The sequence below is a fragment of the Pogona vitticeps genome, chromosome 1, assembly GCF_051106095.1.
Source record: "Pogona vitticeps strain Pit_001003342236 chromosome 1, PviZW2.1, whole genome shotgun sequence".
Taxonomy (NCBI): domain Eukaryota; kingdom Metazoa; phylum Chordata; class Lepidosauria; order Squamata; family Agamidae; genus Pogona; species Pogona vitticeps.
In genome coordinates, this window is record NC_135783.1 from 262,109,894 (window position 1) to 262,128,495 (window position 18,602).

Sequence of the window (18,602 nt, forward strand, 5' to 3'; positions counted from 1 at the left end):
CAATTTATACACTGTCTGTCTAGCAAATTGCTACTCTGTGCAGTGTACAACAAATTAAACACAAATTATATAATAATATATACTATCCCAGACATAAATCATAACCATATCCCTTCCCCATAGCACTTCTTTCTCTCTTTTTCCCCTTTTTCTCTTCACAGTTTTTCCCCTTCGTTCTTAATCAGAGTGACAACAGGTGGCTTATGGATGGCATATGGTTCCCCACAGCCATTTTGATAGTCCCCCAGCCCCCCAAATATTTTTAAATGGGAAAAGTGCTGGAAAAGTCCCTTTGTGTGCCTTCTAGGGGCTGTAGGGGCAGTTTCTGCCACATTTTGAGGGGGGCAGCACCTTAACAGTGGTACCTTTAGACAATTCAGACAAATCATTCCACATTTCCATGTGTTGCAAGGACATTTATGTGCATTGTGGCACTACCTCTCAATGCATTTCTTATATGAGCTAAAGATGTAACAAACTGAAACACATTGCTTTAAAAATGGGCAGCTGTTCTAAGGTTTTTCAGTCCTGCAAGACAGCAAAATAATAATAATTTCATGCCATCAAGTCAATTCCTGCCAGATAGCCCAGTGGTTTAGGCATTATCGGGAGTTCAATTCCACACTATGCCTCCTATGAGTACAGTGTAGTTATGGCCAAGCTACACAATCCCAGGGTGCGCCCAGATGAAGGGAATAGTTAACCACTGAGTATTCTCTACCTGTAAAACCCTGAAAAGGGTCACTATAAGTCAAAGCTGCCTTGACGACACACAGTTAATATTATTATGACAGTAAAAAAGTCAACATTTTTTTTAATCACTGTTAGCGTGTGCACACCAAAACTCATATACACAGCGAAATGCTTATCTTCTCTGCACAAAATGTGTTTTCAGGGTTTTTTAACTGTATTTTGCACAAAATACAGTGTTTTGTGCATAAAATGTTTATTTCTTCCACAAATAACTTCTGCATTTTTATAAAAAGTGCCCAAAGTAGAAAAAAAACCCGAAACTCTTATAGGCTCACCAACAATGGAAAATACCTTTGAAACCTTTTGTTCTCACCTACAACAATAAAATATGCAAAGATGTTTGTCACTACGAGGGAGACCCAGGGTGGTGTAGTGGATAGAGCGATGGACTAAGATTCCCGAAAGCAGGGTTTGAATCTCAACTTGGCAATGGATGGTCACTGGGGGTGTGGAACTGCTAAAGCCATTCTTTAAATACAGTAACTCACTTACCTTTAGGGTTGCTGTAAGTCGTTTCAGACTTGATGGACATAACGTAAGAAAATACATCACAACTGTGTGTTGCATATTGGGCCAGAAAACAAAACTGAAGCATGGATTGATGAACAGTAGACAAAGCTAAAGGAATTTTACTTTCTGGGGACTTTAAATGCAAATAAGCTTTAATAATATTGGAGACAAAACCAAATATAAATATTAACATTGGTGACACAAATAAGTGCTTTGACAGCAATGATTTAACAGCTCCAACTACTTCCTATTAAATGTGATTTTACCGTTCACAACTTTATTAATATGCCAATATCGCATAGTGTGCAAAAGAATCCTCTCTATCCTGCTTGCAGCTCAGGCCAGATTTGCCAATGATTAAATATATAGTTTAAATGTTTCCAATAACCTGACAGGAAATCACTGATATGAGAATGTTTCTGGCAAGCATGCTGCTCAGACAACAAGAACAGAGCCAGGTGGTTGGCACTTGGCCACCGACCCTTCTGCACACTTAGCCTGCATTAGTGCTCTCAGATTTAGATTCTTAAATCCCACTGATCTCAATGGCGTTCAGTTCATTGGGTCCAAGGGGTCCCTCTTGGACTCTTAACTGAAGTAGACCCACTGGTCCATGGAAATCAGTGGGGCCTTAAGAGACATCAGAGGGAATTGATGTGTTCTCCTTAATGTCAATAATTTTCACCATCATCTGGTCATCACTGCAGATACTTGACTATTTACAACAAAGGTTGCATGTGCTAACATAATCCCGGATATACATTAACTATATTTTCACTATTACATTTTGTTATTTAAAAAACTGGTCTGACTCCATATTTTACCTAAGATACTTTTTTCCACTCTCTCTTTTAATTGTTAACATTAACATATCTTGATAAATTACTTAACACTGTAATTACATAAAGTGGTTAGTTTCTCTTTTTTTCCTTTTTGAAAAGGTAAACACTTTACTCTAGATCCACAGGCTTTCCTCAAAGACATGTTAATCAGAGAGGAATTTGTCTCCATCTGAATACTGAGACATCATGGTGATTATCTGCAGTCTTACAGCATCATTCTGTCAGCACTCCTGCATTACTCATGAATCTCTCTCTTTTTTTAAAAAAATATATATGAAAAGACAGATTGAGGAGGAGGCAGCTTTGAATGAAGAAGCAGCGCAAGGTCTGACCTTTCCTCCCGGTGGTTTGTCTGCTGCTATTATCTAACACCATCACCTCATTCTCCACCGCTTTTCTCTCCACAGAGGTCCAGAGGTATACTGACATGGATAAACATGTGTCATGAACCCTTTGAAGGGAAAACAAACACAGGAATGGTAATGGTATGAAGAAAAGGAGTCTCATCTCCTTTATTAGTCAGGTTGACCAGTCTGTGAAGGAGAATGCTGAACTATGTAAAGCACAACTTGGATAATGACTTTTAAAAAGAAGAGGCTGAGGTGGTGAAACCATACAGGGCTGAGCAGTGGAAAGGCAATTATGGCTTGTGACTCGGGGTGGGTGGGGTAACCCTGAAATTCTGGGATGACGTGCCTCCCTTCATGGTTCGTAAGTCACACATAGTGGTAGGATATTCAGGGTCCCAGAATCTCATCTTACTAGTTATGGATGGCTTCATGATGTCATCATATTCCTCAGGACCAGTCTATTTATTGGTCAGTGGAGCTTGTTAACTCAGAAAGCAGAGCACAAGAAGTGGTGAATTGCATCCCCATCAATCCACCTGACCACAGACATCATCTTCTGTGTTGCTTCAGAAAGCCTTACTCTGCAGAGCTAGCCTGGCTGAGAGTGTTCTACAGAGCCAAGCCCTGTGCACAGGTTACCCTTGGAGGTAATCTCTGTCTCTTCTTTGAAAGGCCGAGCCGGCAGGCATGTACCTGGTTAGTGATGTTAGCAGCAGGCAAGGCAGAGCAAGGCTAGAGAGGGCAAAAGGGAGGTGAAGTGGTGGTAGGTTGAGGAAAAGTGGCAAGAAAGTAGAGGAGTGAGTGAAAGGAGGGGGACAGAAAGTGGCATGATATTGGTGGATTATAGTACTTTTATTTCTGACCCAAGCAGCTGGAAAACTCAGTTTGCAGCTAAAAATTCATTCCTCCTTAAAGTAATCTTCCAAGTTTTGAAACAGAAACTTTTATACAGCAGGCTTCTCATATTCTTATGTTCTTCAGGATGATGATCATTTTATTTTAAAAATGACATTCTTACATATTATTTCCCTTTAAAAGAGGAGTGCAGATTATAAACAGTAAGATTATAATTGTCTGCAAATTTATAGACTCTACCCACTACACATTATTGATTTAGGGCAATTTTTTGGCTCTCCTATGTGCTCGTCTCTCTAAATAAATATCCAGCTATACTCTTCTGGCCAGAACTCAAACCCTTAACACATTTTGGTGGAGCTGTATTGAGAGGCCTCCCTTTCTATGTCACAGCAATTGCCCTGGCATACAGAAGAGGGATTAGAAGTGAACGGTGTTGGGTTTTCGATGCTAAGCATTTAAAATAAATTAACCATAAATAATACTGTAGCTGCACAGTATTAATTGCTTTCTTTGTGGTAAGGGCCTTTATTTATACAAAACTTTCCTCCATGTTGGTACAAAGCAAAAAGGAATCCACAAGCCGGGGCTTTACCAACTGCTGGAAGTCAGACTCTTGAAGTCCATCAGGACTCATCACAGCTAATCGACGCAATGCTGCCTGCAAGGAAAAATGTGACAATGTGCAGTATTAGAATAAAACCCCTGCTTTACGCACTACTAGCTATTCACCCTTCCTGTAAGTGAGTCATGCACTGAGAAGTCCACCTACACCATTTATATTAAACGGATGGCCAAGTTACACATTATGCATTATATGTAGCACACAACAACAGTATTATTTTACTGTAATTAATTGCAGGGTGTGGGGGACGATTACAGTAGCAACCTGTAGGGAAGGGGAAGCTCATATAGTCCATCTTCTGTTGGGATTGTTTTCCAAATTGTTCTCTTTTGCTGAGTTAATGTGTTGGATTAAAAAAAAATTACCCAGCTAGGAAATGTTAATAATAATTATTGCATGCTGCCAGGTCAATTCTGACTTATGATGACCCTCTCCAGAGTTTTCTAGGTACAGAATAAGCAGAAGAAGTTTACATTAATTTTTCAATAATTCAACAGTTTGTTTTTTTTAAAAAAAATCTAATAATTTTAATAAAAATAGCCAGCACCTACAAATTACTGTACTTCTCAAAAATAGCACATTAAAATAAGGTCAATCATTAGTCCAACTCTTGTTGTCATTTAGCAGTTTAAGTAATCATTTTTAAAATCACTGTAAAAAATTTAAATTAGCATTTTAATGGAATTTTGGAAGCTGGTTTTTAAGAAAATGAATGTAATACTAAAATTAAAGATGGAAGCTTGCCTAAAGTAGCACTATTACCTATTTTAGATAATGTCAATGCAGAGAGCTGAAAACAGGAAGTAATCTCTATTTTATTAACAGCAGCAAAAGTAATTAATGGAAAGTAAAGCATAATTTTAAGATATCTGAATGGTATAATGAGATTTTAATATAACTACTATTAAAAATAAGCTAGCATAATATTAAGATTTTTTAAAAAGATTGTTAAATAAGACTGTTCGTAAGGACATATGAGATTTTATAGGATCTTTATTAAGGAAAAGGAAAGGATATTTTTACCTTCACAAGAAACATTCTAATTTTGGAGGGATTAAGAGACTTTGAAATATTAATTGAATAACTAAAAGTATTCATATTTGTTCAGGTGAAGGGGTGCACCTTGTTTTAGTTAAAGAAATTGGATTACCTATAATTACATGCCATATTCCTATCTGCTAATTGTTTCTTATTGTTTTAGCTATGTATTGTTTTAGTTTTGTGTTTTTTATTGCTTATATTTGTTGTTAAAGCTTAATAAAAGATAAATCAAGGGCTAGACCATAAGCCAAAATCCAGAGTCCAGTAGGCTGGGGGGGGGGGGGGGAATCTCAAAAGACCAGCCAGAGGCGATATACGTGAGACCTATGGTGGGAGAAGTCTCTCAAAATCTCCATGGCCCAAGGTTAAGCGAGGCTCTGACATTCCTTGCCGGGGGGGGGGGCAGATAGGCAGATTCCTTCTCGGTCCTCTGGTAAAGCTCTTTTCATTTGGGCAGTTCTTTGTGAGCTGGGCTCAGAGGGGGCTTTCTACTGAGTGGCTGCTTTGCCTCCTTGCACTGGTTTGATTTATACTCTACAGTGGACCCTCGACCTACATACGGCTCGACTTACAGACTTTTCGAGTTACAGACTTCTCTGGTCGCAAAATTTAGATTCGACTTGCAGCCGGAAAATCGACCTACAGACCAGAAATTAACCAAAATGGAACAAAAATAGAATAAAAACTGCCAGTTATGGGATTAATCGGTTTTCAATGCATTGTAGGTCAATGGAGATTCGACCTACAGACTTTTCGACTTGCAGCCACCATTCCAATATGGATTAATTCCATAAGTAGAGGGTTCACTGTATTTTAAATCTTTTCTGTTTGAATCTGTTGTATGTTTTAATAATATTTGCCATGCTCCATTTATCGCTAGTTTCCAAATGCCCCATTTCAAGCAACATAAGAACAAGGCCTTACATTACAGCAGACCATTGGCCCACTTGGAACAGAACTGTCCATGTTCACTGGTAGCAGATTTCTGTGGTTTCCACCAGGATTCTTCCTAGTCCCAACTGGAGATGCCTGCTGTCCTTGAGGAAGAGGGCCTTACATACAAGGAGCAACCAGGCCCAACCCAGCTTAACCAAAGTCAGATAGATCAGTGTGTTCAGGGAATGGTGGAGAGAAAAATGGAGTCTATATTCATTCGATTTAAAAATAACATCTCCTGCACGTATGAGCATTTCAAAGTTAGCTCCCTGGAACTGCTTCCTGACAAGCTTTAGAAGATAACGATCTCATTTATTATATGCCAGCATTGTTTAAAACAACAATTTTATGCTTCAGCTCTCTTGGCTTAGTTTTGGAATGGAAAGCTGCTGGTTCCAGTTGAAGGAACCGGAGTCAATTCAGCCAAGACAAAGAAACACCACTTTAAAAGCAAAACCTACAAAAATCTTAACTAGAACCCTAAAATCTGAAAGCATCCTTTGCCTCAGACCCTAAAATCCTTTTGCAGACAGTGTCTATGGAACTTGTGCCAGTGATACACTTAGAGGGTCAATCGTCTTTCTGCTTTTGAGTCCTCTGCTGATTTATAATGTGACCTCAGGCCAGCCACTTGATCTCTCTACATAAAACTGTTAAGGCTTACAATTGATACAGTATAGGAATTATCTTTGCACAGCATTTACCATACAAGTATTTTCATTTTGATTGCTGTCTGTAAGCATTACTGTATTACAAATGATAAATCACATAATGTCCAACCTTTTGGAGACAGAAATTTGAGTGCAAAACTCCACTGTGTGAAGAAATATTATGCACTTATATTGATTTAAACAATAATGTCACTGTTACGAAAATGATCATATTGTAAGAAAGGAAGTCACAAAAAGACTGGCTACTGTTTGCAGCAATCTAATAAGAAATTTATAAATAGGTGTTCAAGAAGACAAGTGACTCTTTCCAAGAAAACAGTTCCACAGTTGCAAGCTTCAGCTTATTTTAATTTTGACATCCTGACTTTCAGTAACATTTAGATTGCATAGAAATATTGGGAATCTAAGAGACGCAGATCATAATAATGATGTTGGGATGGCTTTTCGATAAACAGTGTGTCAAATGTGCCCACTATAAATAATCTTGCCAGATACATATGGAGGATTTTCGCTTAAAGGTGAGTCTGAAGCCCATAGAAACGCATTGAAGGGGTTTCAATGCATTCCTATGGGCTTTTTAATATCGCATAGCGACGAAATCGCTTTGCAGCGATTTTTGCTGCACGGATTATCGTCGCTATGCAAGGCACCACTTTATACCGAAAAGCTGAGTGGAACAAGAACATTTTAGCAGGCTTCCTAAAACTAAATAACAAAAGGGCCACTCTGACCTCGTTGACTGGTCACATTGTCTCACTGTTTGCCTAGTGTGGTCGAAATGACTAGATAGGCGGGGTATAAATACAATAAATAAATAAAAATAAATAAATTCTACTTCAAACATACACAAGTATAAAAGTAGCACCTTTTCCTTGCTGTTTAGGCATATATTTTAGAAAAACTCAATGGCCTCCGTGCAATTGCATCCTACACATAGCTGCCTGAATGTAATCCCTATAAAGTCCCATGGGACTTACTGTCTGGTACCTACCTATAGGAATGCATCCTTAAGAAATCTTTAGAACTCACATTGCTTCAGTAGTTATAGAACACTACACTGTGGTGGGACTCTTTAAATAAAACTGGCCACCATGACATGAGGGTGTCCTGAGGGCACAAGACTTCTGAGACACAGACAAAGCTCTCCCACCAGCATAAGCTTACACACGCACTTCAGTGTGAGGGAGCTACATATGGAATGGAATATGCAGCTGACATCTTCAGACAAATGAACTGGGAAAATCAGCATCTAGTGTTGTATGTACATTGATGCATGTTGGGGGGGGTCTCACTTGGAATGAGGGATTTGTATTGATTTTTAACAAGCTGTATTTTCCCAAAAATTATTAAAAAATACAAAACCAGAATCCAAGACAGGAATGACTATGAAGCTATTCTTATTGATCCGGCTACAATTCTATGAGTTGTGTTCACAAGACATTTCCTATAAATGGAAAGGCTACAAATGGGAATTTTGATCCAGATGAGATTTCCTGGTTGCCAAACAGGGGAGACTGCAAACTTCACCAACATTTCCCTTATTCTTAGAACTGCAGAGCTGGAAGGGACCATATAGATCACTGAGTCCAGCCCTTGTCAGGTACTTTCAACCTCTGGCTTTGTAGCCAGATACCTAAACCATTAAGGTATACCCTCTCCCTGTAATTTCCTATTTTCCCTGAAGGAGTATGGGGAAGTCTATGAAACCATATGGGAAGGTGGAAACAGGGACTGTAGAGGGAGGGGAAATCCATGCGTACCTCTTTTTTGTGTTCTGCCACTCAAAGGTTTCTGAAGGGACCTTTGGTTTGGAACACTCCTGAAGCAGAACTAAACTCTGGCTCCAGACCATAGGTGAAGTATGGAAAGGGGCAGGGGAAGGGAAATAGATGCACTTACCAGACATGCAACCAGAACAGAATCGCTGTTATTTCTTTCAGTTGGAGACCTGCAAAGCTCTATTAGTCGTGGGATACCTGTATGGATAAACACATAAAAAGAAAAGAACTATTTTGAAATTATTGCAATTATTGGCACTAATTGAATATAGTATACTTTGCGGGAAAATGTCTAATGCAATAAAAAGTGGTGCTGGGAAGAAATAATGACCCTTTGTACATTAGAAAGAATTATGATGTGCCTGACACCAAATGACAGCAAACCACAGCAGTGTAGTACAAATGATTCTGTTTTCAAAGCCAGAGACTCCCTGAATTATGTTAGGCACATCCCTAACTTACACTCCTCTATCAACAGTCCTTTTATTTTGAGATATACAGGATCTCACTTCCTGATTCTCACAATTGGAACATTCCATGGAAATGACTGTCAGGCAAGATCACTTATTTTTCCTTTTATAAACCTATACACAATGCTGCAAAAAATCACATGCCTTACATCCAGTATAAATTGTTCTGCCTTGGAAATAGAAAATACTTAAAAGGTACACCCTCTTTCAGCTAAGCATTATACCATGGTTTTGGATTCAAGGACAAATTGATCCACCTGTAGACATCATATTTTTGAACAGTATTGCAGCATTTTTTTTCTCAGCTGTGCTAGAATGTATTAAATTGGTCTCATTCTTCTCTACAGTTCAAAGATTTTTATTATTATAACTGTAGAAGTTGTTAAAAGCTCCTTCTGTGTCAATTAGACAATCTCAGTTTTAAAGAAATTTCCTCTTCCCTCTAAGCCCCGAGTCCTTTTAGGGGAATGGTTCCCAACCATGGGTCCCTGGATGTTCTTGGACTAAAACTCCCGGAAGCCTTCACCACTAGTATTCAAATACAATGTGAATTAGGGGGAGAAAAGAACTCTCAATACCAATAAATGGGCTAACATTCAAATGTAGTTCAACCGATAAAAGAATATTCAGAAACCACTTTAAGCTAAACAGAATCCTGTTGATGAACACAAAGCTATTGTTTCTTTGCTTAGTTGGAAGCAGCACAGCATATTTTACACCATACCGATGTGTTAAGCATTAAAAAGCTTACAGTTGAGCTTTATAGCCGCATGCGCCACATCAGGATCACGGCTCAGCCGAGCAAGTGTAACTGCAGCTTTTTGTTGAACTCGTTCGCAAGCAGCTGCTTCTGGTGGATTCCCAGAAGATGGTTTCTCAAACAGCATGTCCATTAAAACCTGAACACCTAGAAAGGAGTGAAATAATATCAATGACCATCTCAAAGTATAGCTAGAATCTTCAGCACAAACAACATAATTAAAAATGGAGCAACATTTTGACTTAGAAGTAGTATTGTGGTCCCAAAAATGTCTTTAGCAATCAAAAGGCAATCAATCAGACCTTTATTGGCATAGACAAGACAACGTATAAAAGGAAAATTAAAAGAGGAGTGCAGTTTGCTGGTCTTTGTTGCACAGGATTGTAACATAGTGTAGAAAGGATGCTACGCTCGCAGATACATCCTGTAAAGAGTCACTCAACATAAAATAAACTTTATCAGCTTCGGAGAGGCCTGATTTGTTTTTTAAAATTGGTTCTAAAAGTTGGATACGAGGGGCAGTATACTTGGGACACCCTAATAGGATATGGGAAATTGAATCGATACAATTTTGTTTGCATGAACAAAGCCTATCTGCGTGGGGGGTCCTTAAAAATCTGCCCGTCAGGACTGCAGATGGCATCACATTAAACCGGGCCAATGAGAACGCCCTCCGGTGCTGGGGGTTACTTAGTGCAGAAAGATATGAAGCTATATGTCCAAATTTGCAAGGGAGAGACAATTTCGCTGGTGAACAAGTCTTGTTAGCCGCATTATAAAGATTTTGTTGCTCAATATCCAGGACTCTTCGTTTAATTATTTGAAACGTTTCAGAGGCAGACAGCATATAAAAAGAGTCCAAGCATAGACCCAAAGCACTAATTTTTTTCTCGATGATGGCAAGCCAGTTGGAGGGGGACAAATCTTGAAGTAATTGAAAAATGAGACTATTTGGATCAGGGTCGTTATGAAGTCTCAGCCAGTATTTGAAGGTAATCAACCAGGCTCTAGATTCGATTGAAGTCTGTCCGGTTTCCAGGCAAAGAGCAGCGTATGGGACGCAATTGGGCAGCCCTAATATTTTGCGAAGAAATTTTGACTGGATACACTCAATAGAATGGTCGAATGAGCTAATCCATATAGGGCAACCATATAAAATTTGGGCCTGAACTTTAGCGTTAAAGACCTTTATGGCTGCAGGGATGAGTTGGTTGCCAGTATTGTAGAAAAACTGGGAGACTGCAAAGGCGCTGGAAGTGGCTAGATTTGTAACAGAATTACGGTGTTGTGTCCAAAATAAGTTATATTGAAAGTTGATACCAAGGTATTTGAAATGCTTAACCTGTTCTATTATGTTTCCATTGATTACCCATTTTAAGGGTCGCCAGGATTTGGAGAAAACAAGAATTTTTGATTTTTCGCAGTTTAGTAGAAGCTTGTTTTGGTTGAGATATTCGAGGCACCTGGTAAGTAGGCGTTTCAAACCCACACGAGTGCGGGAAATTAGAACGGCATCATCCGCGTAGAGGAGCAGAGGGACTTGTAGGGAGCCGATTTTAGGAGAGTGAGCATCTATTTCGGCCAAGAAAGGAGCCATATCGTTGAGAAACAGGTTAAATAAAGCGGGCGCTAGGATGCAGCCCTGTTTGACGCCTTTATTAACCGGGATCTTTAATGTTAGTATTCCAGTGGGGGAGCACTTGACTTGGCATGTTGTAGAAGTATGCAGTCTTTTGATGAGGAAGAGCAGCCTTTGATCAATGTTCAGTTTGTATAGTTTGGTCCAGAGAAGATCTCTGTCAATAGAATCAAAAGCTCCCTTCAGATCCAGGAAAGCAGTGTAGAGTTTGCAATTGGGCTTCTGTGAATATTTGTTGGCCAGATGATAGAGAACTAGACAGTGGTCTGTAGTTGACTTCCCTTTAGTGAACCCGATTTGTTCAGGCCCTGGGATTTTGGACTGTGCCATCCAGGAGGCAAGTTTGGCCATTAGATGCTTTGCATAGAGTTTCCCGATGATGGACAAGAGACTAATTGGCCTATAGTTGGAGGGGAGTGAACGGTCTCCCTTCTTGAAGATGGGAGTTATAATGGCATTCGTCCATGCTTCTGGCATTAAGCCAGTTTGGTCAGCCATTGAAAAGGTGGAAGCAAGAAGGCGGGCCCAGAAGTCCGAGTCATGCTTTAACATTTCAGCTGAGATGACATCGGGGCCAGGGGCTTTTCCATTTTTGAGTTGAGAGATTAACTCACGGACTTCGTCGGGTGTGGTCAAGGGCCAGTTGGGTAAGGCGGTCAATGGGGGATCTAAAAAGTTTGGAACATCAGTTTGTCTTTCATAGAACAGAGCTGAGAAGTGTCGAAGCCACTCCAGTGATGAAACTGTGGAAGCCTCTGGATCAGCTTTGTGAGAAGACCCAGATATTATAGACCAGAAGAGTTTAGGTTTATTATAAATTGTGGCTTGATATAGCTGTTCCCACTGGGAAAATGAAAGGTCTTCTTTCTTTTTCTGGATAAGTTGTTGGAGTTGTTTTTTAAGGTCAAAGTATCTTAGAAGTAGAGATCTGTCATTAGAGTCCCGGAATTGGTGGTAAGTGTCACGGATGAGACGTTTCAGTTCACGGCACCCCTTGTCTGCCCAGGGAAAACTATAAGGCGTTCTTAAGTTCCTTTGAGATCTTGGACTCTGGATCAAGGAATCAACTATGTGGAAAAGTATAGCCTCGTATCTTTTAATAAATTCGGGGGGGTCGTCAGATGAAGTACAGTGTAGCCGGAGTTCTAGCATAGTGTGGGATTTGATTAAGTTAGAAAATATTTGAATTGAGGCCTCGTTCCAATGGATTTTGCATAGGGCCTCGGTAGATTCAGCAGGGAATTGTTTGGCTAAAGGAGAGCTTGGCTGGTAGTGAAGCTTAATTTTCATTGTTAAAGGAACGTGGTCGCTATCTGTGTGGTCGCCCACTGCAAAATCATAAACGTATGGCAGAAAAGAAGAAGAGATCACTATGTAGTCAATTACGCTGCAGCCTCTGGGTGACAGGAAAGTGAAATCACCGGAATTGGCGAAGTTCATTGACCCATTAAGCCATATTCTGTTAAACTGGAAGCAGAATTTTGTTAGACAAATACCAGCACGGTTTAGTAGTTTGTCTTTTGAATGTCGGCTTTGAGAGTAAGGAGGTGGTAAAAAGGTGTCGTGGTCAATATCAAGAGCCTTGTGGAACAACAAGGCATCGTTACCAACCCTTGCATTAAAATCTCCTGCCAGAATAATTTCTGAGGAGGGAAATTTTCTTTCCAGGTCCTCCATAAGAGAAGTTAAGTGTGACCAATAGTGATGAAGAGAGGCAGAATTGGGGGATGGTGGAATATATATATTAAGTATGATTAGCGTTGTTTTAGCAAAGGTGAGTTTTATGGCTTGAATTGAACGAGGAATGTCCGACAATAAATTGACAGCTTCAGAGATTAGATGCGAGGCCACCAGGCTTGCTAGACCGGCTTGTGGGCGGCCTCTGTTGTTAGTTTTTAGGGCTGGAGAACAATAAGAGTTGAAACCTTCGATGTTAATTTGCGTTAACGCCCAGGTTTCTTGGAGGAGCACGACATCGAAGGATCGAAGGTAATTCAGGAAGTCTTTGTCCTTGGACTTACTCCTCCATCCTGAGAGGTTCCAAGAGATTAGCTTGATAGGTGAAGTGGAGGAGGAGTATGAAAGGGGGTTGACCAGTCAATCAGATTCAGTAAGTAGGTCAAGAAGGTTGTTGGATTGGGATGGAGCGCAACCATTAGCAATCACCTCAAGATCGGAATTGTGACCCACGAGAAAATTAGAAGGGTCTCTGGTTTGGTGCAGAACAGCATTAGAATCCGTTGTCAAAGGGCTCACTGTAGTTCTGCTGGGTTCGCTAGGAGGGACTGCAATGGGATCGGCGTTAAAAATTGTAAGACACATATGTTGGGGCGGAGCCTGAGTATTCGTTACAATGGCTGCTTCAGCCCCAGCAGACTCAAGCTGCAGGAGTGAGTCTTTTGGAGTAGGTTTAGAGGCTGGGAGATTTGCCTCTCCTGAGCTTGGGTCAAAACTTGCAGAGTTTTGAAGAGGATTTGTCAGACTAAAATCAGATGTCCTAGCTTGATCCATTACTGACATGATCTCTGCTTCCGGCTGAGGTTTGTTATGAGAGTTCGTTAAGAGGTCAAAAAAGTCTTCGTGGCCAGGTGCTGGAACAGCTGTAGGAGCAACCCTTCGATCATCTTGGTGTCTAGGGTCAGCCACTTGATCTTGTTCAATCCCCAGGAAATTCTCAATCTCCATCAGGAACTCCTGGGGGTTTACTGGGCCAATATTCCGAAGCGTATCAGAATTTCCTTGCATACCTCTTTTAAGCGAGGAGCCTCTGATGTTGTCTAAGGATTTCTCTAGGCTGAGAGTCAGACTCTGTAGGGCAGATTGCTCTTTTTCAGTGAGGATATGGCTGTGGAGATTCACCTGTTTAGTTTGTGAGTTAATTGCAGAAGGCTTATCGGAGGTCTGGGAAGCTGGCCAAGAGGTATTTTGAGCAGCCCGGGAAAAAGGGAGGCTTGCCAAGGATTTTTTTTTTCCCCTGTAAGCAGGGGTTTTAACCCTGTGGTTGCAAAAACTCTTTTAGTTGTTATTTGAAAATTTTCTAGAAACCTCCCCATGCGCAAGAGCATTAAAGGTAATGTGTTTGTAAAAAAGGTGAGGTGAATTCTTTCTGAGTTAGGAGATCCAGGAAGCCATTCTATTTTGTCCAGATCTACTTGGCTGATCTCTGTACGAAGAAGTTTACTTAAAGAGATGAGGGCACATCGTTTGTTAAGCCATTTGTCCTTGTTAACAAGTGCATTTTGAATTTCAAGGACTATTTGATTAGGTTGGAAACGTTGCGAGCAAGCAGAAAAGTAGCTCGGTGTTTCGAGTTTTAATTTATGTTCTTCATTCCCTTTGTCGGGTGAGTCAACCGGAAAAGGCTTCTCTCTGTTTCGACTGTTGCATGGATCTAAACAGTGAAGAGTTCCAGAAGCATTTTGCGGGACACTTTGCTTCATTTTCTTCTGGAGGGTTTCAATTTGGGATGATATTTCTTTAAGCCGGTGGAAAATAGACATAACTGTCCTGCCAGAGATAATGCTGTGTTCTCCCAAGAGGGACAGGAATTGTTCATAGTTTACTTCGGCATTCTTACACAGCATTTGATGGGTTTGTTTAGGGTTTCCCACCGAAGCTGCGATTGTTGGGAGGGAGTGTTTGGTGAAGAGCTGGCCGTTTTCAGAAGAAGGGAGGTTAGCTAGGGTTGAGCAAGTATCACTCTCCTCCCCCTTATCATTCACCATCAAGGCAGAATTTTTAGAAGCAGAGTGGCTGTTAAAATCACTTACTGGAAGTAGTTCGGTCCATTGGTCCAGCTTCTGTTGTTTTGGAGCCTTGCTAGGAGAACCACTGGAGGGACGCTGTCTTTTCTTTTTCTTGCCCATTCTTTTTGGTGAGGAAAAGTTTTTTGTTCAAAGGCGAGAGGCCGAGGGCGGGAGGTGCTCGGTAGTGATGTCTGCAGTAGTGCAGGCAATCTTCAGGTCATTCACACAAACAGCCCATAGTGGTCAGAGCCAAAGATCGTTTGGAAGACAAACTCAGTGCCTCATCTCCTTCAAAAGGCAACATTTTGACTTAGAAGTAGTATTGTGGTCCCAAAAATGTCTTTAGCATAGCACCTTCAAATTCTAAATTCAGGTAGAACTATACAATAGAACTAACAATGCAGAAGGCAGTTCTGATGAATACAGGGAGAAATTGCAAGTCTGTCCTCTCACCTTGCATAATCAGATATATTTATTGCTTCTCTGAAGCAGACCCTTTACTGTTTTTCAAATTCATCCCTAAAAGGAATGTACTGTTTCCATGTTCTGTCTTTGTGCAGACAATCTGCCAACACACACACACACACACACACACACACACACACACACACACACACACACACACACACACACACACACACACACACACACACACACACACACACACACACACACACACGGAGGTGACTGCATTTTAAAATCCCAGTAGTTTCACTCAAAAGCAGGGATTATGTGAGGTTTTAAAACAGTCCTTAGAGACATATTTTCTTTCAAAACTATATAAGCTTTCCTTATATAAACCATAGCATTAAATTCAATTTTTGATGTTTGATTAAAGTCATAGGTAAGATGGATCTTTTTTTGCTTCAAGACTTTTGGGGATGGGACAAAGATATGCATCTGCTGCTGGAACTGGAAAAAAAATTAACTGGTGCAGTTAATCCCTTTCCTGCTGTCAACACAAGAAAAACAGTGACAAAGTCCTTTTACTTAGTTATGTTGTCATTGTCATAGTATGAATGGTGTAACTTTCAGAAGTGAATTGCCTCAAGTTAAGAAATCACTGTCGACATTAAAAGTTGCCTATTGAATTGCTCATTGTGCAAATGATAATTTCTACAATGATTTATTAATTTGGGGCAACTCACCTCCAAAAATTTCACTATTTGCATAGCTACTCAAGAAGATTTTGGCCATGGGGTTTGTATTGATTATCTGCAGAAAGGTTGCCCTTTATACTAAAGAAAACTCTCTTAAAATACATACCATTTCCTTGGATTACTTCTGAAACACATTGGCCCAGGACAGACATGTTTGCAAATATTGTCACAACCTAGATGAAAAAGAGACAGTAGCTTGAAACATCACCTTTCACAACTTTTAAGATAACAGGTCACATTAAGTCAGTCCTTCCACATTGCCAGTTGACCATCTCTTCCTCCATTTTCTTAGGTATTGTGCCTTACCCTTCCCCTTTCCTTTATTCACACTAATTAACACTTCCACTGCTGTCACAATTTGTCTATGAATTATCATACTGCAGATAGATGGGGCCCTCATAGACAATGCCCAGAATCTTGTTGGCAATTGGTAAATATGTAAATGAAAATGTGCAACTCATTCTCAATGGTTTAGGACCTCAATATCTGGCAGAGCGCCTTCTCCCACCCAGTTCTGCCAGAGTCATTCATTCCAGCCAGGGCAGATGGCCGAGGGAGGTCTGGAAGGAAAGAATGAGGAACAGGCCTTCTCGGCAGTGGACCGTCACCTCTGGAATAACTTGCCCGTGGAGATCCACCTGGCTCCCTCTCTGAGTGTCTTCAGAAGTATCTTAAATTCACATTTTACCATCCTAGATTTATTGCATGTTTATTGGTTTTACTGTTTTTAAATTTGTAATGCTGCCCAGCATAGACCTTTGGTCTAGATGGGTGGGGTATAAATAAATAAATAAATAAATAAATAAATAAATAAATAAATAAATAAATAAATAAATAAATAAATAAATAAATAAATAAATAAATAAATAAATAAATAAATAAATAAATAACTGACAAATTGCTGCTAAATAATAAGAGCTGGTTGCATTATGGGGCACACACCACTGTGCAATAGGATGTACAGTTTGCAGTGCAACCAACTACTCATTAGTTAGGAGCAATTTACTGTGATAAGTGACACAACTTAACTTACACATCCCTAAAGCACCAGAATAATTCTGGCCAATCTCATTATATCAGTGGTAACAAGTAGCCCCAGTTATTCCCAATCCCTAGTTTTTATAAACTTCTGCAATATGATTTGTAAGATAGAAGAGACTGACCATTTCCTTGTAAACCACCAATGAATATACACAACATGCAAACACTTGCAAATCTGCCCTGCTGAAGAAATTACCTATCATTTTAAATTTACGTTGTTGGTGTTTGACTGCTGTTTGCTTCCTCTTTGCAGCATTAGTAGATTTTTTTTTAACCAGATGGCATATCACAAGAACTGTAAGTACAATCTCGGTCGCCTGCCAACAGCAAGACTGTTTCTCAGTAAACACAACTATTCTATCAGAATGGGACTTCCCATTGCTTTGTACCCACTAAGGTCCAATGGGGATGAAAACCCCTAATTTCAGCCCCCGTTGCTTGTATTATAGGGCAGATTTGTTATTCTTTTTTAGAAGTCCAGAACTTGCAAATGTTACTTTTTCAGATGATAGTTCTAGTCAAAGAAAGCAACATGTCCAGACTCTGCAAGGACTCTCCAAGCCAATCCCAAGGGATTCAGTGCCAACCCTGGAGCATCATGGGTATGCTACTACCCTCTGTTGTACCAGAGCTGATTACATGCCTTTCCTCAAGTGTATAATAAGTGACAACAGCATGAAGAACAGACAGCTCCACTCACCTTTACCACTCCTGGAATAATGATTGAGATTGAGCCCAGATACTGTACCAGGCTTAGAAAAATTCCTTTTTTTGCTACAAACCCCAGAGTCCTCCAATTTGCATGACTACTAGCTATGTTGATTAGAGGATTTGGGGAGCTGAAGTTTTTTAAATAGTATTTTCCAAGCTCTGGGAGTGAGAACAGGTGAATAGTGTTGGTTAAGTAGAGCTGAGCCACAGAAAGAGGAAGGGGCCTTTATTTATGGATATATTTGCTTTTTATTGTTGTTCATATACTTGGTAGTCACTTTTGAAGACTGCAGTATTGCAATGATAATATTTTTTCTATATCAATCTAAAACTATACAGTAAATGTTAATTGAAGAATGCACCAGTTACAGTAAGATACAATGCTAAAATCCTTAGTGAAAAATAGTCCCATTAGAGTAAACCCATTGAATCCATGGGGATTAGGTGAGTCACTTCCTCCATTTGTCCCATAGATTCAAATGAGCCTACTCTAACTCTAACTTACTTTAGCATAATAAATTGCAGTTGAGTAGGCCTATTTTAAGGCTTACTCTAACTGCAACAGAGGCTCCATGCTCCAACATGGAAGGACATTGTCATTCCCTCTCTTCTTGCTAAATTACCTCCCTCCCTTTTCATTCATGGAACCATATGCTTGTTTGAGCAATGAATGAAATAACAGCACTGGCTACAGTCCAAAACCCTGATATTTAG

The 18,602-nt window shown here is 40.0% G+C and overlaps 1 protein-coding gene across 2 annotated transcripts in view; it reads right to left on the bottom strand.

The window, feature by feature from the left end:
* Positions 1–1,397: 1,397 nt before the first annotated feature.
* Positions 1,398–18,602, bottom strand: part of INSC (INSC spindle orientation adaptor protein) — a 216,806-nt gene continuing 199,601 nt past the window's right edge. For both annotated transcript variants that reach the window (XM_020801414.3, XM_078383904.1), the window contains exons 10-13: positions 16,243–16,309; positions 9,583–9,738; positions 8,483–8,559; positions 1,398–3,971 (exon numbers count right to left, since the gene is read on the bottom strand). In XM_020801414.3, coding sequence (XP_020657073.3) covers positions 3,843–3,971; positions 8,483–8,559; positions 9,583–9,738; positions 16,243–16,309 — 429 coding nt within the window. In that variant the 3' untranslated portion in view covers positions 1,398–3,842. The remainder of the gene's footprint in view (positions 3,972–8,482; positions 8,560–9,582; positions 9,739–16,242; positions 16,310–18,602) is intronic.